Raw genomic sequence first — 22902 nt, 5'->3', positions numbered from 1 at the left:
ACCAACAGTTGTAGTTTTGCAAAACTTTGCAAAACTACAACTGAAGCTGAATTTGGCCCATTGTCCGTGTCTGTAATTGTCAGCATGTAAAATGTAATGTCAGCCACTAACCTTTGTAGTTGTCTGCATCGTGCCATATATTTACAGCATAGGAATTCTGGTATTTTTCAAATACTTTCTGGAAAAAAAAATTCTGTTCTCTGACTTTTATGGATTTATGGTCCTCCATTACCTGAGTTATTGTAAAATGAGTTTTAGAAGTTAGTTCCTTGCGGACAGAGACGCAGGTTCAAGTCAGGTTATCAATGCTAGAACTTTAAAGCCAAGAGATGCAAATTAAAATATATATATATTGTCCTTTACGTGACAGCTCCACAAAATTAAATCCGTGACCATTTTTTCAAGCAAAGTAAAGCTTCAGACTTAAGTACACATTGATATTATCTTGGCATTGGAGATGTTGCTTTCTGATATCTTGTTTTCTGTGATGCTTCGGTGCACAATCCAAATAAGATTTTTATTTGTCTTTCCATTATCATTTTCCAAAGAACATTCCATTTAATTTATTATTATATTCTCTTTGTCAACAGTTCAGTCATGTGGCTATTTGGGGAAGTATTGGGCTGTGGATTGTTTTCTTTGGGATCTACTCATCGTTGTGGCCAGCAATTCCTCTAGCACCTGACATGTCAGGGGAGGTGAGATATTTTTTCCTGTTCTAAATACATTTTGTGGTGTTTTTAGGAAATGCATTGTGTTCATGCTCTGTTCTAACACCTTTTCCATATTAGTCCCCCACTGTTGTATGCATTCAGTATCACTGGTATGAGCAAGACCAGGGGTAGCCAACTCCAGTCCTCGAGAGCTACCAACAGTTAACGTTTTCCATGTCTCCTCACAGAATCACAAGTGAAGTAATTAGCTCCACCTGTGGATATTTTAAATTGTGTCAGTCAGTAATGAGCGCATTTGTGTACCCGCGAGGTGAGCTGGAAAACATGAACTGTTGGTAGCTCTCGAGGACTGGAGTTGGCCACCCCTGATCAAAACAATACGTTGAATAGAGCAGATTGGTGGGACATTTAGCAGGGAAACCCTTTAGAAAAGTTCTTGTATGGATTGGGTTTATAATTAAAACAAAATTAATTAAATGGAAGGCAAATCATGGCCAAGTGTAGTAGGGTGTGAGAATCAGAAAGTAAGAGATTTATTCTGATTCTCACACCCCTATTACATGTGGCCCTAAGTGTGCTAAGAAAGAAGTCAATGGGCCACTTGTTGCACCACTCTGTTAAATAAATAAAGTATTACTCATGCCCTGCAACCTTATAGCTGGTACCAGCTAAATTTGGCTATATCCTGTTAATGCACCGCCACCTGCAGCTTTTACATTTTGTCATTCAGTGGGTTGGTCTTGGTGATCTATTGTGTTTTGAGGATATTTTAGGCATCTTTTTGCTTTACGATCATGTTGGTACCATGTTTTTGGCTAGGTATTAACCAAAAAGCATATAACTAATTGTAAAACTGTCTATCCAGATTTTTAATCAGCTGACTAGTGTGAATATCCTGAAAAGGACTGTGGAATTGACGGCAAGAAGTCAACATGGCATGGGTGCATTGGCTTCGAAGAGTTGACTTTTTGTTGTTGATTTCCCCCTGTGATGTTGAGTCATGAAACGTGATCATTTATTGGAAAGATACCACAACAGTTTGCAATACTGGAAATACAGATTAACATGCTACAAAAATCAAATTATACCTAAAAACATAATCAAGTGCAGATGTCAGTCCAGGGGTAGAGATGGCAGAGTTGGAGGGCAATGCTGCCCCTAACTATAGGAGGTAGGTAGAATTGTAGCTGGTAGACCACCTAGGAGTAATAGTGCCAGGAAGGGATTAGGATATGGTATGTTAGAGGGTTATAACCGAGGGTATCCAGATGATAGGTCGACAGTCAATAAATAGGACAACCCCAGATAGCCGACATGCATTAGGTCGACATGGCCAATAGGTTGACGGGTTTAAATTGTCAACAAGTTTTTGGGGATTTCAACTTTTTATCCACGTGTAATTACAATTGGGAATAATAACCTTACCTGAAGCATGGCCAGTGAAATGGTACACTAAGTGGTGCATTTACTAAGATGGGAGATTGGATGTTGCCATAGCAACCAATCAGATTTGATCTATTATCTTTAGAAGGTGATAGATAAATAAATAAGTAGACTGTGATTGTTTCTATTGGCAACATCCCATTTTAGTAAATTCACCTCTAAGCCACATGTGGTTACATGTGACTTAAAATAATAAATGGAACCTCAAGAAACTTTTTTTCTCAAAAAGAATGGAAATAGGAAGATAAACTACTACTGATTAACACAATGATGTTTACCTTGCTGTGCCAATGGTTTTCCTATGTGGTTTGCATAAGTAGAATCCCTACAAAAGTATTATTGTTATTATTAAAAAATACTTCATATTAATAAATGTAATATTCATCATTATAGTCTTAATCTAATATTATTTATTATAGTATTCACCTTTTAAGTTAAAGGGTGTTATGGTGAAACGATTGTAAAAAGTTGTAGCTAGGATTTTAAAGTGCCATTTTAAATAAATGACCACATTCTCTGTGCCATACTGCGCATTGTGAATTACATTATTCACTCAATCACACTGATGACTCTAAAAGGTGAAAGTAACAGAGAAACATTGTCAGGCATTTAGCATATCTAGACAGATGATATTACCCCTTCCAATCTAGACCATATGACCTAATGTCTCCTGATCTGCGTTCCTTGTGACTGCAAAGTCTCTAACCTGACAGTCTGAATGTGTGCTGCACAGAGACCACCAGTATGTGAGACCAATCCCTTTAGGATTCCACTCCGCGCTATTCATATTCATTTCCTAGCTTAAGAGACCTTTTTATCTTCGATGTATATTCAGTTCTGTCAAATCTCTATTTAAGGGGGATTTTTTTATTTTTTTTTTACTTATTTTGACTTTTTTCTTTGTTCTTTTTTTTTTTTTTTAAACAACATAAAAAGACACATAATATGACTTAAAGAAAGCGGTAAAACTAAAAGAAGCCAGTGAGACCAAAAGCCCAGTCCTACTTAAAGAGAATGTCAATGTGTTTGATCCACAAAAATTAACGCCAACTAATACAATATATATATATATATATATATATATATATATATATATATTATATAGTTATATTATTATATAGTTGACTTGTGGTATCTTGATGTGTGGGAGTGCTCCCTAATTATACTCCTATAAGCAGATAGCTTGTATTTATTGAATTTATGGGGGAATTTAATTACCCGCAGTAATCTACCACTAACTAATTGATCCTCCGGCACTAATTAATTAATCCCCGAATGCACAGACTGCAGTTAACAGTTTGAGAAGACCCGTAAAGGAATCCCCGATAAATAGCCGTTATCAGGTGCCGGAATCATGTTAACAGATAGAATCCAGGCTAGTTCCCAGACCCATGTGTTAATATATTATAATAGGGTAATTAACTGGACAAGAAAATAGGGTTGTAATTGAATAGACCCAGGTATTCAAGCCCCGGACGAACACCTTTTTTCCCACAGTAGCGAGTATCTATAATTCCACTAGCAGTATGGTATCGCACATAAGAAGTGCCAAAGGTTACAGCTTGTCACTGATTTCTAAGGTAGTTTCTAATATCAACCATAGAATGACAGTAAGGGGAATCAATCAATGAATGACGTGATAGTGAGTTGCATTTCGTAGTCCCCATTGTGCCTCTCTAATTGACAGGTGACATCATATACTACAGAGTGGCTTTAGGTTCTACTTGTAGGCACTGTACAAATGTATGATATATTCAGCAATATGGCAAATGTTAGGTCTACATAAAACATCCGCTAAGTAGACCGTAATTAGGGTTATTGATCTCCTTTTATTTTACTCTCTTCATCCACAAGTGGGTGATTCTGATGCTGTAATGTTATATTAGGTTGTGCTTTTTAACTCTGATTTGGCACCATGTTGGCCATATGTATAGGTGTCATGGAGAGTTATTAGGTGATTGTTACATTGCTGTGGTAGGAATTGTTGTATCGTCCATGCCATGTTTTATTTAGTACAAAACCTGACTCAATGCAATGTCTTTTTTTCTTCCTGCCCGGAGGCCGTTAGTCCTTAATTATTTCAAGCTTTTCAAGCCTAATTTCTAAGCCCTTATGAATTCCCACGAGAGCCACTTTTGTGGCAGATTCCATTTGGTTTCATAAGAAAGAGAAAACTTGGCATGGACTGCAAAATCTCACACATTAGGAACAATTTGTCTGACTAGGTCTGTGGTTTACAGAGTCCATCCTTAGAACAGGCTGCTCCTGTTTCTGCCATTGTCTGCGAGGTATAGGTTTTGCCATTTCCCAGCTGACCAGCCTCTGTGTGTGTGTGTGCGCGCAGAAATGTGAAAAGTTAGAGACAAAAATGGTTTCTCCAGAGCGAGGAAAAAAGGAAGGAAATTCTGTGGGGTTTAAGAAGCCTTCTGTCTTCAGTGCGAATGTCAGCTTTAAATCTCTTAGATTTTGGATTAACTCAGCAACTGAACAAAAAAAAAGAAAAATCTGACAGGCTTTTCAGATATGACGCGGAAAAAACAAAATCTTCCACCTCCCCCAGACTCATGTTCGTTTGCAAAGCCAAAGACTTGGGGGGACTGTTGAATAAGTAGCTCCGGTAGCTTGTCTATTGATAGTTAGCATTACAATAGTCAGTATTAACATCCTACATTATTGCCTCTGCTCCATTATACGTGTTGGAATTAGGGGGGGGGGGGGGGGGGAGAAGTGGTTGGAGAAAGGAAATCCTACAGTATTTCTGGAAACCGTGTTAGAAATGCCTGTATTCCATGAAGGTACAGTAAATATGATGTTTTCCAATAGTTCTAGAGCACTTTATGCCACCTTTGACAGAGAATTTAGCGTCAGTGGCTGATAGAATATGTTGCAAATAAATTTGGTTTAAAAATGTGTTTTGAGTTGTAGTCAAATGTTCTGAATTGTAGTCAAATGTCAATGTGTTTCCTAGACACTGTTCAGTTTTACTTTAGAGTTTTTACTTTGTTGTGGATTGTTGTTTCGGACGTAGTTGATAAAAATGGTGCTTAAATGCCTGGTACTCTACGCTACAGATATTTTATTAATCACAGAATTGTACCTTGTAAATAATTACTGGTAGACACACAAATACACCAATTTTAAAAAGTGTTTTAATTTAAGGTTATTTTATAGTTCACTTTTTCCTGTAACCAATATTTTCCAAAATTATAAAGTAGGACAACATGCAAGATGTATACATTCCAACCCATATAATCTTTTCAGAAATAATTCTGATGTTTTTTTTTTGCAGGCGGATATGATGTTCAGTTCCGGTGTCTTCTGGATGGGTCTTTTATTTATTCCCGTAACATCTCTGATTTTTGACGTGTTTTATAAAGCGTGAGTTTTTGTATTTTTTTTTTTTTTACTTTTTTTAACAGTTAATAAATATTATGAAAATAAAAACTTCTGTCCAATATATTTTAATTCCACAACAATTTCAGAAATTTGTATTTGCAAGAGTTGGTCTAATAACGCAAGGTACAAAATGATACTAAAAATGTGAGACTAAATATAAAATTAAACTTCGATTCATCTGTTGATTTTTAAAATAAAAATTAAGTTTTTCTTTTTTTTTTTTCTTCTAATAAAGTGTCCAAAAAACAAGCTTTAAGAACTTGGTTGATGAGGTTCAGGAACTTGAAGCGAAGTCCCAAGATCCTGGGTCTGTGGTACATGGGAAAAGGTAACATTTCCATAATATTTACAAGTTTGCTTACAAATCTAGCAGTTCTAGTATTTACATGTAGGAAAATATTTCAATGAAATGATTTTTCGAAGCAAATTGTCTATCTTCAAAAAATGTTCCCCACAAATGAGCTTGATACCTAAAGGCATAATTGTTTAAAATGTTAATGCTTACATTTTAGACCTAATAATACAAGATCTAGTTACATGGGCTATATACTTTATTTCTACCAAAAATTGGCTGTGCATGCTCCCCCCCCATATCCCCCATAGCAGGCAGAGCTACACTCCTCTCACCTGTTACTCAATAATGTGTTTGTTGGTATTGGTATCTACGAATGAACTGTATTGCATGTTAAAATAGATCTGTAAAAAGCTTGGTAACCAAATATTGTTCAAGAAAAGCATATAAGTTTAATGGTAATATATAAGCCCTGCAAAACGGCCAACCAAAACCAGAAGGGAGATCCCTATCGCAGCTATCCCAGTATCAGGGATAAATGTTAATACTAACATGTTTTGTTCTTTCACATTGATTTAATTCCTTTTTCTATCTTTGTGCATAGTTTAACAGAGCGAGCCCAACTGCTGAAAAATGTCTTCAAGAAGAATACAGTCAACATGTACCGTTCGGAGTCTGTTCAAAATAATTTGCTCCGTAAGTGCCTGTCACTGTGTGTGTGTGTGGACATGTAGTATAGTTAGTGCCTGCACATGTAAGTACCTGTCACTGTGTGTGTGTGTTGACGTGTAGTATAGCTAGTGGATAAACGTGTGTGTGTGGGGGGGGGGGGGGCGGGATGTAGTATAGCTAGTGCCTGCACATGTAAGTGCCTCTCGCTCTGTATGGACATGTAGTATAGCTAGTGCCTACACATGGAAGTGCCTGTTGCTGTCTGTGTGGACATGTAGTATGGTTAGTACCTGCACATGTTAGTGCCTGTCGCTAAGTGTGTGGACATGTACTATAGTTAGTGCCTGCACATGTAAGTACGTGTCACTGTGTGTGTGTTGATGTGTAGTATAGCTAGTGGCTACACGTGTAAGTGCCTGTCACTGTGTGTGTGTGTGGGGGGGGGGGGACATGTAGTATAGCTAGTGCCTGCACATGTAAGTGACTGTCGCTGTCTGTGTGGACATGTAGTATAGATTCTGCCTGTCCATGTAAGTACCTCTCGTAGTTTGTGTGTGGACATGTCATATAGCTAGTACCTGCACATGGAAGTACCTGTCGCTGTGTGTGTGGACATGTAGTATAACTAGTGCCTGCACAGGGAACTTTGTATCACTGTGTGTGTCAACATGTAGTATAGCTAGTGCCTGCACATGGAAGTTCCCTTCGCTGTGTGTGTGTGTGTGTGTGTGTGTGTGTGTGTGTGTGTGTGTGTGTGTGTGTGTGTGTGTGTGTGTGTGTGTGTGTGTGTGTGTGTGTGTGTGACATGTAGTATAGCTAAAGCCTGCACAAGGAATTTTGTATCGCTGTGTGTGTGGACATGTAGTATGTAGTATAGCTAGTGCCTGCACATGGAAGTTCCTATTGCTGTGTGTGTGGACATGTCATATAGCCAGTGTCTGCACCTGGAAGTTCCTAGCGTTCTGTGTGTGGACATGTAGTATGGTTAGTACCTGCACATGTTAGTGCCTGTCGCAGTGTGTGTGGACATGTAGTATAGTTAGTACCTGCACCTGGAAGTTCCTATCATTCTGTGTGTGGACATGTAGTATGGTTAGTACCTGCACATGTTAGTGCCTGTCGCTGTGTGTGTGGACATGTAGTATAGTTAGTACCTGCACATGGAAGTTCCTATTGCTGTGTGTGTGGACATGTAGTACAGTTAGTACCTGCACATGTAAGTGCCTGTTGCTATCTGTGTGGACATGTAGTACGGTTAGTACCTGCAGATGTTACTGCCTGTCGCTGTGTGTGTGGACATGTACAGTATTATAGTTAGTGCCTGCACATGGAAGTTCCTATTGCTGTGTGTGGACATGTAGTATAGTCAGTGTCTGCACATGGAAGTTCCTATCATTTTGTGTGTGGACATGTAGTATGGTTAGTACCTGCACATGTTAGTGCCTGTCGCAGTGTGTGTGGACATGTAGTATAGCCAGTGTCTGCACATGGAAGTTCCTATCATTCTGTGTGTGGACATGTAGTATGGTTAGTACCTGTACATGTTAGTACCTGTCGCTGTGTGTGTGGACATGTAGTATAGTTAGTGCCTGCACATGGAAGTTCCTATTGCTGTGTGTGTGGACATGTAGTATATTTAGTGCCTGCACATGGAAGTTCCTATTGCTGTGTGTGTGTGGACATGTAGTATATTTAATACCTGCACATGTTAGTGCCTGTTGCTGTGTGTGTGTGTGGACATGTATTATAGTAAGTGCCTGCACATGGAAGTTCCTATTGCTGTGTGTGTGGACATGTAATATAGCCAGTGTCTGCACCTGGAAGTTCCTATCATTCTGTGTGTGGACATGTAGTATGGTTAGTACCTGCACATGTTAGTGCCTGTCGCAGTGTGTGTGGACATGTAGTATAGTTAGTACCTGCACCTGGAAGTTCCTATCATTCTGTTTTTGGACATGTAGTATGGTTAGTACCGGCACATGTTAGTGCCTGTCGGTGTGTGTGTGGACATGTAGTATAGTTAGTACCTGCACATGGAAGTTCCTATCATTCTGTTTGTGGACATGTAGTATGGTTAGTACCTGCACATGTTAGTGCCTGTCGGTGTGTGTGTGGCCATGTAGTATAGTTAGTACCTGCACATGGAAGTTCCTATTGCTGTGTGTGTGGACATGTAGTATGGTTAGTACCTGCACATGTAAGTGCCTGTTGCTATCTGTGTGGACATGTAGTACGGTTAGTACCTGCACATGTTACTGCCTGTCGCTGTGTGCGCGACCAAACGCGCTGCCTCGGTGTCATCATTGACTCCTCCCTCTCTTTCACCCCCCACATTCGTGCTCTCTCACAGTCTTGCCGCTTTCACCTACGCAACATCTCACGCATCAGACCATTCCTCTCCACTGACGCGACCAAAATTCTCATTCACTCTCTTGTCATCTCCCGCCTTGACTACTGCAACATCCTTCTCTCTGGGCTACCTCTCACCCGCCTCGCACCTCTCCAATCCATTCTTAACGCTGCTTCTAGGCTCATCTTCCTCTCCCGCCGCTCTACCTCCGCCTCCCCCCTCTGTTTATCTCTTCACTGGCTCCCCATTCCTTTCCGAGTTCTCTTTAAACTCCTCACCACCACCTACAAGGCTCTCTCCTCCTCCACAGCTCCCTACCTCTCTTCACTGATCTCTATCCACACTCCCTCCCGTCCTCTTCGCTCCATCGCTGACCGCCGACTGACCTCTCACCTAATCACCTCCTCCCACTCCCGTGTCCAAGATTTCTCTCGCGCTGCCCCCCTGCACTGGAACAACCTCCCGCCACCCATCAGGCTATCTGATTCCCTTACCTCCTTCAAGCGCTCCCTCAAAACCCACTTTTTTCGACTAGCCTATTCCTCCTCCTAACCTCTTTTGATCCTCCTATCCTGCCTCCGATCCCCTCCGTTCCTACTTATCCTATTGTATTTCGTTCGTCCACCCACCTATTTTTAGTATGTTAACTCTTATGAGCAGGGCCCTCCTTCCTCACGTACTCACCCTACCTCATTACCTCACCTGTGCTCCTGTCCTGTTCTTCCCTTCCTCTACTTCATCTTCAGTCTCCTTGACAATTTTGACACCTACTTGTGAACTGATGCTGATTTTAGTTCTACCAGCTATACCCCTATTTATACTGTATCTTTCAACACACCCTGTACGTTACCTTGTAATTTATTTTTTCTGTTTGCTATGTACGGCGCTGCGGACACTTTGCGGCGCCTTATAAATAAACGTACTACTACTACTAGTTAGTGCCTGCACATGGAAGTTCCTATTGCTGTGTGTGGACATGTAGTATAGCCAGTGTCTGCACATGGAAGTTCCTATCATTCTGTGTGTGGACATGTAGTATGGTTAGTACCTGCACATGTTAGTGTGTGTGTGTGTGTGTGTGTGTGTGTGTGTGTGTGTGTGTGTGTGTGTGTGTGTGTGTGGACATGTAGTATAGTTAGTGCCTGCACATGGAAGTTCCTATTGCGCTGTGTGTGTGTGTGTGTGTGTGTGTGTGTGTGTGTGTGTGTGTGTGTGTGTGTGTGTGTGTGTGTGTGTGTGTGTGGACATGTAGTATAGTTAGTGCCTGCACATGGAAGTTCCTATTGCTGTGTGTGTGTGTGTGTGGACATGTAGTATATTTTATACCTGCACATGTTAGTGCCTGTCGCTGTGTGTGTGTGTGTGTGTGTGTGTGTGTGTGTGTGTGTGTGTGTGTGGACATGTAGTATAGTTAGTACCTGCAAATGTTAGTGCCTGTCACTGTGTGTGGACATGTAGTATAGTTAGTACCTGCACATGGAAGTTCCTATTGCTGTGTGTGTGTGTACATGTAGTATGGTTAGTGCCTGTCGCTGTGTGTGTGGACATGTATTATAGTTAGTGCCTGCACATGGAAGTTCCTATTGCTGTGTGTGGACATGTAGTATAGCCAGTGTCTGCACATGGAAGTTCCTATCATTCTGTGTGTGGACATGTAGTATGGTTAGTACCTGCACATGTTAGTGCCTGTCAGTGTGTGTGTGTGTGTGTGTGTGTGTGTGTGTGTGTGTGTGTGTGTGTGTGTGTGTGTGTGTGTGGACATGTAGTATAGTTAGTGCCTGCACATGGAAGTTCCTATTGCTGTGTGTGTGTGTGTGTGTGTGTGTGTGTGTGTGTGTGTGTGTGTGTGTGTGGACATGTAGTATAGTTAGTGCCTGCACATGGAAGTTCCTATTGCTGTGTGTGTGTGTGGACATGTAGTATATTTTATACCTGCACATGTTAGTGCCTGTCGCTGTGTGTGTGTGTGTGTGTGTGTGTGTGTGTGTGTGTGTGTGTGGACATGTAGTATAGTTAGTACCTGCAAATGTTAGTGCCTGTCACTGTGTGTGGACATGTAGTATAGTTAGTACCTGCACATGGAAGTTCCTATTGCTGTGTGTGTGTGTGTGTGTGTGTGTGTGTGTGTGTGTGTGTGTGTGTGTGTGTGTGTGTGGACATGTAGTATGGTTAATACCTGCACATGTTAGTGCCTGTCGCTGTGTGTGTGTGTGTGTGTGTGTGTGTGTGGACATGTATTATAGTAAGTGCCTGCACATGGAAGTTCCTATCATTCTGTGTGTGGACATGTAGTATGGTTAGTACCTGCAAATTTTAGTGCCTGTCACTGTATGTGTGGACATGTAGTATAGTTAGTACCTGCACATGGAAGTTCCTATTGCTGTGTGTGTGTGTACATGTAGTATGGTTAGTGCCTGTCGCTGTGTGTGTGGACATGTAGCATAGTTAGTGCCTGCACATGGAAGTTCCTATTGCTGTGTGTGTGGACATGTAGTATAGCCAGTGTCTGCACATGGAAGTTCCTATTATTCTGTGTGTGGACATGTAGTATGGTTAGTACCTGTACATGTTAGTACCTGTCGCTGTGTGTGTGGACATGTAGTATAGTTAGTGCCTGCACATGAAAGTTCCTATTGCTGTGTGTGTGTGTGTGTGTACATGAAGTATGGTTAGTATCTGCACATGTTAGTGCTTGTCGCTGTGTGTGTGTACATGAAGTATGGTTAGTACCTGCACGTGTTAGTGCCTGTCGCTGTGTGTGTGGACATGTAGTATATAGTACCTGCACATGAAAGTTCCTATTGCTGTGTGTGTGTGTACATGAAGTATGGTTAGTACCTGCACATGTTAGTGCTTGTTGCTGTGTGTGTGTGTACATGAAGTATGGTTAGTACCTGCACATGTTAGTGCCTGTCGCTGTGTGTGTGGACATGTAGTATAGCCAGTGCCTAAACAAACAGAGGATCTATGCTTAAAATACAATAAATGTACTTTGCAAGAGTATGGAACAGAATACATGGAATTGAAATATGTGTGCCGGTACTGTTCCTAATCTGATGGGATAAGTACCGTATGGGGATAAAGTGAATGAATGTTCCGCATGAAAGCTGCCATTTGTTTTACAATATACTTCTATTGTATTCATTAAATTGAAGTAGTCGCTCTTACATATTTCCTTGTGGTAGAAAAACTGAGTGGAGTTTTGCACAGGTAGATACTACTGTTGGAAAATGCAATACCCCCATATTAATTAATTGGATATCCCTGAGCAACAATCAGCCTGTGATAAATTACTGAGCACAATTGAATCTCCTCCCCCCTATATCTCAAATATTGATGGTTTCACTTTGTATTCAGGTAAAATAGGGAGTATGTAGTAATAGTAGTAATAGTAATCAACAGTCTCCATGATTTACCTAAATACAATCTAATCGCTTAAGCTGGATACACACCTAAAATGCATCTGTCTGATGGGAACAAAAATTTGGTCATGTACAGCATATGATCAAATGACAATCAACATTTTGCTCCCAAACACTGAAAATCAGGTCAAACAGATGTAACCAATTTGTTTGAATGGCCAAATGTCATTCCAGTTTAGAATGTCTGTTTTCCAGTGTTTGCAAATGGTTGATTGTCCTTTGCTTCTACTGTATATATTACCAGATTTTTATCCCCATCAGGCAGATTGGACAGATACAACTTGTGTACCCAGCTTTAGGATAGAGATCTATTTTAGTAAAAGTTTAGTTAAACATTATATACATAGCATGCATTTTTAAATTCTATTCACACATCAGATTTCAGGGGAGAAATGCAGGTAATAAAGGACGCAGCAGGAATATTTAGGTTTTAATCTCCCATTTTCATTCTTATTTCACATCTTTGTACAGATGTTCTCTGGGATTGTGTGTGGCTGAATATTTATCTGGTTTTGTCATTAATTTAGTAGTAGTGCACAGAGAGGTATTAGAGATTGTGCACACCACCCCAAGACAAGCCCTTTTTCCTTTCTCTTATTTGTATTCATATTTCCATGTGGCGATACGATATAAGATACTCCTTGTCTCTCTAAAACCAACAAATGTTGCCTCCATAAAGGCTTCTACTTTAAATTCACCCTTTATAGCACATGAAAAGATATAATGGAAATGGACAATTTGGTTTTAATTTCACATCCTATATAATAAAAGGCTAACACTGCTCCTCACCTCTTTGGGGGGGAATGCAAGTGTTTTTCACCCTGACAGACACTAGATGGCACCTGAGCAAGTGTTGCTCCTATCAGCCACATGCACAGCCGCTGGTACTGACATTGCTTTTATGTTCCTTCATTTTTGACAGGCTGGTAACAAGTATATTAATAAAAATTGCTGTATTGCATTTCAATTAAAAATGTAATATGTATATAATTAGTGTGAATGTATTCTTCATTAACATATTTGTTCTGAAGAATATTTTCCATTTGTAGCTAATACAAGGTTAAAGGCCCCCATACACCTGAAAGACATTGCACCCAATCATACAATCTCATGGGATTGTAAAATGGATTGTATGCAGATTGTTTGAGGATTGGTTTTCTGATCAGACGTGCTGCACTTCCGATCAGTTGGGATTGGGAGCAGATTGTATTTGGTTTTAAGCACATACAATCTGTCATTAGATGACTCATCTGAAAGGGGGTGGGGCCTAGCCCGAGAAGGGGTGGACCTGGCCTTTAGGCACATCCTTTTTATTTTGTTCCTTTATTGAATGAATTAACCCCTTGAGTGGTAGGTTTTGCTGGGGCAGGACAAACCTACCAGGGCAGGTTTGTCCTGACCCAGCAAAACCCACCACAGTTGGAATCCCCCTTCCTCACATCTGCTCTGGCGTTAGTACGCCGGAGCTTCCCTGCCGCTGCGGCAGGCTGGGGGATGTTAGCGGCGACTCAGGTGCCTGAGCGCTCCCAAGTCCCCCGAACATCCCCGAGCCTGCCACCGACGTCATTGCTAATAACAGTATGGCAGCAGGCGGAAGCGGCTGGGGGAGCGGGGTTAGAAGAGCTCCGACGTGCAATCGCCGAAGCACAGGTGATGGGAGGGTTGGGCGAATGGCTGGGGAAGGGGCTCTAGAGGTGCTGCGCCAGTGGTGCACACCTGGACACCACTGGCGCACCTATTTCATATTTTTGGTAACTAAGTTCAGTTCCTCATATGTCATTCTTCACGCTACAGATGGATATGCTTTCTCTCAAGATGAAAACGGAATCGTTTCACAGTCTGAGGTGATCAGAGCATATGACACTACGAAGCAGAAAGCAGAAGACTGGTAAAATGGAATCTGTCCGTCTGTCTCCCGTAGACAATAACCATGAAATATACAGAACTTCTCTTCAGGTTTCAAACAGATCTGTAGTGTAAAAATGTCTCCCTGCTGAAAAAACAACAACAACATTAAAATAAGTTGTTCATTTCTAACAAACCATTAAAATTGCAATTCTTACTTTAGGTTGGACTGTAAGAAGACGTAACATATTTGCGGTAATCTCGGGTTAGCCAGAAAGGTGTTTCAGTATTATTGAATAGGAATGAAGGAATGATTTGCTGCCTTAGCATCCAGCAAGTTATCTACATTTTTAAACATGAAAGTACAGAGCCGCGATCCTACAAGATTGATGCGAGTCCTGGCATTCTGCCAGAGGTGAAGACGCTAAGATCTCTCCCCGCCTCACTGATAGTGGCCCGGTTCTAGAGGGTTAAGTGTCAAACTATTTGAATAAATACGTTTGCCAAAGAAGAAATATGGGTTATTTATTTATCTTGTGTCTGCCACGTATAGATATAAAGAGCAGTGAGACACATGTTGCTCAAAAAAGCAAGAAGGAAAAGTGCGGTGACGGTGTGTAAGGCTCTGTCCTTTATGCCGCAAGGGCACTTGTTTATATTATCTGTTACTTTTTACACCTTCCGCCTTATTCATGCTTTCTGTTTATCTTGTAGTGTAAAAAAAAAAATGTGAATGTGTACGCTTGCCTTCGTACTACACGAGTTCATGCATTTCTTAAAAATTCTGATTGTCATAACTTGTATTCGTGTCTTGTGATACTTCTTTCTGATCATTTTCCCCCAAGCTAGTGTCACCTTTGCATTTTTATCCCAATCTGCAGAAACTGTCCATTTTACATCTGATAGATGAATATACATTTTTACTAGGTTTCAAAGTATCACGTCAAATATTTTCTTTCAGTTTTCATTTTCAGCTGCATCGTTATCTGTAGAAAATCAGAACCTATTTATTGTTTTTTTTTGTTGTTGTTGTTGTTTTTATCCTGCACAGAAGCACTGGCTTGTCTTTTTTTATTTTTTTTTAAATGTTTATTCTTTGGAGCGGGAGCGAGTATAATCCAGTTTGGACATCTCATGCAATTCAACTTTTACCTATTTGTCAACGTAAAAATGCAATTTTACAGATGTAAACAAAGCATGCTGAATGTTTTGTCTTTTGCTGTGTACAAGCATTCACATTTTGGGGTCAATCCAATTATCCTGCGAGATCATTACAGCAGTGGCTGCACTTTATGGCGGCCCAAACTCACACAGAAGCGCTTGCTGCCCCATATAGCTCTGACCAATTTTTTGCGAAAGAGTACAAGTTCAGGGGCCGTTGCCAGCATTGAAACGCCGCATCAACTGCACCATCGCAACCTTCACAAACCATAGCATTGACCCCTTTGTCCTCGTTTCCAGATATCCTCACTTGAGAAAAATTCCAATTTCTTACTTTTCTATGTTGCGATTCATTGATAATATCCAGCTTGACTCTGTGACACATAATTGTGTCCTACAACACAGACAGAAATAGTTTTCAACATTAATGGTCCCAAAATAAATATGTTCTTAATTTGATCTCAATACTTTTACCCATTCGTGTCTGAGAAAATTAAAAAGCATTCTCATTAGCTTATAAATACACAGTTGTATACCACAGGAGATTGTTACAGTGCTAAGATAAAGCTGAACTTCATTAACATTGACTTCCAGCTTAAATTCTTTGCCGATTTGATGGTACTGAACTTTTTTGAAAAAAATAAATAAAAAACTTTATCTGCAAACCAAAAGTTCAAAACATTCTATGCAGACTTTTATGCTAGACTCCATACATAGTCCGTATAACTTTGATGCGGTCCTTTTGATAGAATGAATGTTGCTAGCCCGATAAGGATATTTTATTTTTCAAAACCGTAAAATTTGTCTTTTAAGTAAATTCAACAGTATATCGTATATATTTGCATGTGCAAAATGACAATAGCACTTTATGTCTTACACTGGGGAAATAAAAGCATTTTATAGCCGCAGGGCATTTCAGATACATATTTTGTTAGATGCAGCTAACGTAGGTGCTTGGTAGATTTCATCCCACCTCCAAAAGAAAAACCTTTTACATAGTCGATAATATGCAGTATTTTGAGATTATATATTGGATAATAGTAGGTCCCAATAAGTGCCTGTATCTTCTACTTAAGTAACCATAGAGAAAACATTGGTTCCCACATAAGGAAATAAATTTCTGCTCCCTCATTCTCCAATTTCTTTATCACCTATAAAAAATTAAAGAATGCCATTTTTTTTTTATACTGGAGTCAGCGAATTATCGTTATACAAAACAAAAACATCTAGTCTAAACCAATAATACTTCTGTTATCTTATTATTGTGCATTTCTAATTCATCCTTGAAAGTCACAATGCAGCGTGTGCACGCATACAATTTATCTTTACATGCCATGAGCATAAGAGCTGATATGATATGATAGTGCAGTGCTATATGCTGGTTTAACAGAACGGAGCATTGAATTACATAAAGTATTTAGACCAACATATATTTAAACCTTTTTTTATTTAACTTTTTATTTTTTCGGCATAAAGTTGCTTTATTGACAGCTATTGAATGAAGACTAAAAGAAAATATACAATCTGCATTTTAAGCATTTCAAACTATTAAAAAGATCACATATATTTGAAAACATTGCATACTTTTTATATGATGTTTTCATTTAAATCTAGTTGCTTCTGATATAAGTGCCAATAAATATCCATCGTATAGTAATTTAATAGAAGTCAATCCACTGTATATTTACCGCTACCATTGGGGCTAATGAACCTCATCTGAGGCAACTTTTTATCTGCTAAAAATATTTTGTGTGCAGCTGTAAATCAATGCAAAATATCATTTTTATATATGGCCAACAAATTAGTTTCCAATTTTTTTTTTTTTTATTATAATTTTTTTTAGTGCTTTTTTCTTTTTTTATATAATTTTTTTTCATTTGAAGGTCAGTAAAGGTGAAACGAGCACTACTGAATATTGATGAAGGCATTAAGCTGTCAGAGAGCGCTGCATTGCTTATTTGCTAACTTGATTCTCATTTAAATAAGTAAATACCACCTATGACTGCACTGAATTTACTTTGTTCCACCTCATTCCTCTATGTTGAGCTTGTGGGCGACGTGGGTGTATGAACATCCTTTACTTGATTATAAGGTTAATTTATTTTCTCTGGCTTACTGAAAACACTTGTGGTTGTTGTACTTGTCCTGTCTGCATGAGTTAATATTTTTAAAGTATGATGCTTTAAGATTCTATTTGATTAATGTAAACCCTCTTACTGTTATCTAATTGATTTACAAGCTTGCACTATGCTTTTGTACTGTATGCTTTGGGAAATGTTAGGTCAATTAAAATCTTTTTCGATGAAATCACACTTTGTACAACCACATTCTTCATTTTTTTCCTTTAAACTTTGTAAACTAGATATCCGTTTGTTTCTTTTCAGCATTGTACGTAAATGTTTTATATTTTTGTATTTCCGATGGAAGCCATAAAGGAACATGTTTTTTTTGTTTTTGTTTTTGTTGTTGTGAGGATGTTTTTGACCATTTGTTTTTCATAGTTTTTTTTTTTTTGATGTGGTGTCAGTGGAGTTGGGTATTTTGGAATATATACCTGCCATTGACTTATTGCTGCTGTAACTGCGAGTTGTGGTGCTGCATGAGTGGAGGCGTATCTGAATGTTTGTGGTATCATACCTCATGTTTTCTTTCTTGATAACCTTTGTTGCAGATGTGTGGTCTTCTACATCATATTGTAAGTCTCTAGCAAGCAAGGAAACAACTTGAAATTCTTGGCACTGTCTTATTATTTTAACATTTAATGCAGTGTAGTCTTGTTTTCTGTTTATTCTGTGAATGTGCATGGTTAACACTGTGTATTTTCCAATGTTTTGTCTCTAATGTTTCAATTTAATAAAAGTTATAGTTTGAACATTTCAATGCAGTTTGTTTTTTGCTTCCACAAAAAAAAAAAAAACTGGTGCCTGTGTGAGGCATATGCAGTATGCTTTATACACCAACCCAGAGGCGTAACTTTGGGAGGCAATGGAGTCATGTGCCGCCGGGCTCCTGCTCCCAAAAGGGCACCTCTCCTCCCCTGCAAGTTTGATGCAAGCCATCTATATCGCTTCAGTGGCTGATTCCCCCTCCTAGCAGGACCATAGACGACACACTCTCTTTATTTTAAAACTAATATACATACATAAACACATGCATATATATATATATATATATTTATGTAAGATGGTGTGTTTGTGTGGAGGGGGGCACCACTATTTATCTTGCTTCCGGGCAACTGGGGCAAATTTACGCCACTGCACCAACCATAGAGGAAAAAAGACAGGTGCAGATTCCAAACTTTAATCAGGTGCTAACCCCAGTATTTTAATCACAGAGTCAAAGGATTCAAAAAGTGCTGTTCCTCATCTAAAGTGTTTTGCACGCTGTTGGGCACTAGGTGGCTCCGGGGGGAACAATTCGAGTGTTGCTCCATTCAGGCGAGCACATCTGCCGGCGCTGACTCCACTGTTATGATGATCTGTCATTTTGAATGTCTACCCTAAAAGTCAATTTCAAAGAGCTACATGTCCACGTAATATAGGGTCCTGGAAATGTCTTGTCAGTCTAATATAATGTTTTGTATCTGTTCTATATATCGAACATCTGTCCTACTGCTGCAGTCACAAAACATCAGTTTCATCTTCCATCGAAGAGTTTGCACAGCTTGTTATATTAGCAATGGTACTTTCAGTTTATTCAACAAAGCTTTGATATCCATCAAGAGAAGCCAAATCTGATTTCCAACTGCTTACGTTCACCCATCTCTGGAGACCGGGAACTCCTAATCTTCATGCAGCAAAGATCTCTACATTTTAGCAAAATGTTTCCTCTGCTCATCCATTGGACGTTATATTAGGATGCCCCAAAATACTGACATTTTCTGCTTAATTTCCTATATAAGCATTTGAAGATTTCTGTTGATTACTTTTACAGTGATGGTTATGAAAGTCGGATAGGATGTAGTTGCTTTTTACATACAACAATGAACCCATCAGGCCAGTTGCTCACAGCAGGTCCAATGACTGGCTTTGGAAGTCTATCAATTTTAAACTTTATCATTTTAAAAATAAATCTTTGTCTGGAAAATTCATACCCTTAGGTTTATGATCTTTAGCCATCACGTTTGCCCACCTCTTTTCCAATGAACCTACTTAAGACTCTATCATGAGAATATTGCAACAGTCATGTGTTGATCCCTTCACTGCATCACATCAGTGTTTTTGGATTGCTAAATAGCAGTTTTTAAAATCCTGACACACTGCTGCCTGTTGAAATGCTTTTGACAAGTCTGCATCTTGAAAGCATTTTTTGTGCTTTGCTCACCTGGAATGATGTCATACTTGCTTCCTTTGATTTACAATATGGCTTCTAGAAGATTAATTGTTGGGCAGCAGGACACACTTTTGGTCCTTTAACTTTATTCTTTCCTAATTCACTTGTAACAGGAAAATCACTGTCGTACTTCCTGCCTAGGCTGTAAAAATTATTCTCCAAATTCCCCTCCTTCGCAGTAGCTACACTCGGTACAGGCTTTTGGAATTGGTTATAGTAAAAATATGTCCCTTTTTTTCTGTGTCTAGTCAGAAGTGGAATAAAACTATGCAGGTCTTTTTTTTTAACTGATGGTAGGGTATTAACCCTTTGAGTGCCAAGTGAACTTGGCAAAATAGTTGTAAAAATTGACAAGCAAACTTTTTTCATTCATCATAGTGACCTGTAATGTTTACGTGATGTAGGAAATATAATCTTTTTTTTATTTATTTTTTACCCATTTTTTTATTTGAATTTATATAACAAATGTGAGTGATGCTGGCATTTTTAGCAGATATTTCACACATATCTCACAGAGATGTTGGCACGTCAAGGGTAAATATGGTTTAATAATTAGTACATGCATAACCACTATCTGCAATTAAGCGGACAAACCCCTGCAAGAATAACATTATTGTAAGTGAGTTCTGAAAATCGCACAGCTGGGGACTAATCATGGGGCACAAGAAAACTTTCTTTAGTGCTCAGAACTGATTGTTCACACGCATTGATTACTGTACAGCTCAATGATCCCTAGTATGTACAAAGGTCTCACAATCTTGTCTTGCCATCATTCTATTAAGTACTTCCAGACCGTCATTGTACATATTTGAAACTATATGTAAGTACTTTGCCTATATGTTTCCCCACAAATGCACCTCGGGCTGCCTTGCACATTCACATATATGTTGCGTGTCCTGGAGCGACACATGCCACAGTGTCCGCCACCTTTTTTTCATGTAGCTTAGTTCAGATGATTATGCTCTGTCACGGGAAGTTTTAAATAAATTCTGCTATAAAATCTGTACTTATTTTATTTTGTAACAAGCTAATTGTGAAGTTTGACAAAAATATAAATTATTAGTAAAATACATATTATATGCATAAAATGTCAACAATATACATTCAAAATAAAAAAAAAGTTAAAATATCAGAAAGTGCATCTGATTGTATACACACCATACAGACAAAAGTGATTGGGCACGCCACACAAGCAAAATAGTGCAGACACCTGTTTGTGAAGGTATAAAACCGGTAGAGGGGTCCGGCTTCAATTATTTGTTAATGAGATGGCATGCCGGAAGGAGCCAACAGTTTAAAAAGGGGATGATCATAGGCTGCTTGATCGGAGGTATGAGTGTGAGAAGCATTGCGGATGTTAGGGAGGTCTCTTAATCCACTGTCTACTGTCAATAATGCATCCCATGACTACCATAGCACTCTAGTTCCAAATGGCCATTATGATGGTGTAAATAGCACAAAAAACTGGACAGTGGAACAATGGCGGCGAGTATGTTGGAGTGATGAATGACTGTTTACTTTTCTCAGATCAGATGGACATGTTTGGGTTTGGCGATTGCCAGGAGAATGTCTGATGCCAGAGTGTACAATTCCTGTAGTAAAGCATAGAGGCGGGGGCGTTATGCCGTGTGGCTATTTCAGTTAATGTTGCATGGGTCCACTAGTTGTAATGCATGATCACATTAACTCTGAGATGTATAGAGATGTTATCTCTAACTCTGTGCTTCGTACATTGTGCCAGTTCTAAGGAAAGGACAATGCTGTCATGTTTCCAGGGCGACGCTTGATTGGTATACAGAAAATTCGATAAACTGGAAGGACTGGCCAGCTCAGATTCCAGATTTAAGCCCCATTGAGAACCTCTGGGGTGAATTAGATCGATGAGTTTGTTCTTGGCTGCCTCCACCTTCTTCAGTGGTACAGTTGGTCACTGTAGTTAAGGTAGGATCGCAAAACATACCACCTGTTGTTAACCAGAAACTTGTGGACAGTTTGCCAAGAAGGGCGTCTGCAGTAATCGCTGCATGTGGTGGACCAACAAAGTACTGACATCAATAAAATCTTGTTGATCTATTTGCTATCCATGTGCAATCACTTTTGCCTACGTAGTGCAATTGTTTCTGCCACAGTGATCTTTTGCACACTTTATATGGATGTGATGAGTGTGCAGATTACAGGGATTTTCAGTGGGAAGTGTCTACAGAAAAATGTATTATATATACAGATGGAGTAGGTCTCATCCTTGCTGGCGGGCCGCCAGGACGTCCCCTCTGGCGACCCGCCAGCAGCCTCGCCAGCGAATATACGCGCAACGGAAACCCTGTCCGTCTCCGCCTCAGGGAGACGGACAGGGTTGGGGGGGGGTGCGGGCAGGTGGCGGGGACCCCGGGTTACCGCCGGCAAGCCGGCGGGGACCCGGGGGAACGGATGGAAGCGCCGTCGGAAGGGGACGCGCGCTCCCCCTTCTCGCCACCGCCATGGTGCTGGCGGGGGATGGCGGCTGGCGACGCCAGCGCCATCCCCTGCCAGGATGAGAGCTGCTCCATCTGTAATACACAAAACAAGAAGACTAGGAAATACTTTCAGAGAATAGTATGCTGATGTAGGCACTATCTGAGGGAACCCAATCATTTGCTTTGAACCCAGCACACGTGTTCTTGATTGCCAGCTCTAAATGAAAGCCGTAGAGCTTTTGCATCAAACACTACAGCATTGATGATGATGTTGATCAGAGATTCCACATATATGTCCACTTTACCGTTGCTCCTTCTACCCATCATTCATCAAGACTATCATGTGACCTAAAGCTAGGAGCATTCACGGGTATAGTAGATCATCCTGTGAGGTTGCAGTGCCAGAAGAGGGCAGTCCTCGTGATCTTAATCTACAAAATAAACTCATCTGCCGATATAAATGATGTCATCACATTGGAATATATAGACATGTCAAAGGTGCACAGTAGAGAGTGAAGGAGCAGTGATAAGAGTCAGTGGGGAGAAAACCGGAATCTCTGAGAAGAACGTCTTTGGGGTGGGGAAGAGGGAGAAAATCACGAAAGAGGTGGGGAAAACGTGTCAGAGAGAGCGGGCGGTAGTGGCACAGAACAAGTAAACAAATACAAGCCAGGCATTACAGCTAGTGCTTCTTTCTACAGATCTCTGTATGAGAAGCATACAGGGCTCCAATACTGCAAAATCTCCAAATGACAGGTAATGGAGGCAAACCGCTACTATGTATATGTACCTTTTGTGATGTCATGCAAACAAATGCATTAGCCAGCCAATCACTGTAGGGGCTCTAAAACTAGACTCCTTG

At 39.9% G+C, this 22902-nt stretch overlaps 1 protein-coding gene across 5 annotated transcripts in view; it reads left to right on the top strand.

Moving 5' to 3' along the window:
* The window catches only part of ATP8A1 (ATPase phospholipid transporting 8A1), a 203316-nt gene extending 185181 nt beyond the window's left edge, over nt 1-18135 (top strand). For all 5 annotated transcript variants that reach the window (XM_083166445.1, XM_083166302.1, XM_083166374.1 and 2 more), the window contains 5 exons: nt 591-698; nt 5407-5495; nt 5749-5841; nt 6410-6501; nt 14044-18135. In XM_083166445.1, the coding sequence (XP_083022571.1) occupies nt 591-698; nt 5407-5495; nt 5749-5841; nt 6410-6501; nt 14044-14141 (480 nt within the window). In that variant the 3' untranslated portion in view covers nt 14142-18135. The remainder of the gene's footprint in view (nt 1-590; nt 699-5406; nt 5496-5748; nt 5842-6409; nt 6502-14043) is intronic.
* Nucleotides 18136-22902: the final 4767 nt, after the last annotated feature.

Source organism: Crinia signifera, chromosome 1 (assembly GCF_055691185.1).
Source record: "Crinia signifera chromosome 1, ASM5569118v1, whole genome shotgun sequence".
NCBI lineage: Eukaryota > Metazoa > Chordata > Amphibia > Anura > Myobatrachidae > Crinia > Crinia signifera.
The sequence above is the reverse complement of the archived record's forward strand: the minus strand, read 5'-3'. Positions and strand labels throughout refer to the sequence as shown.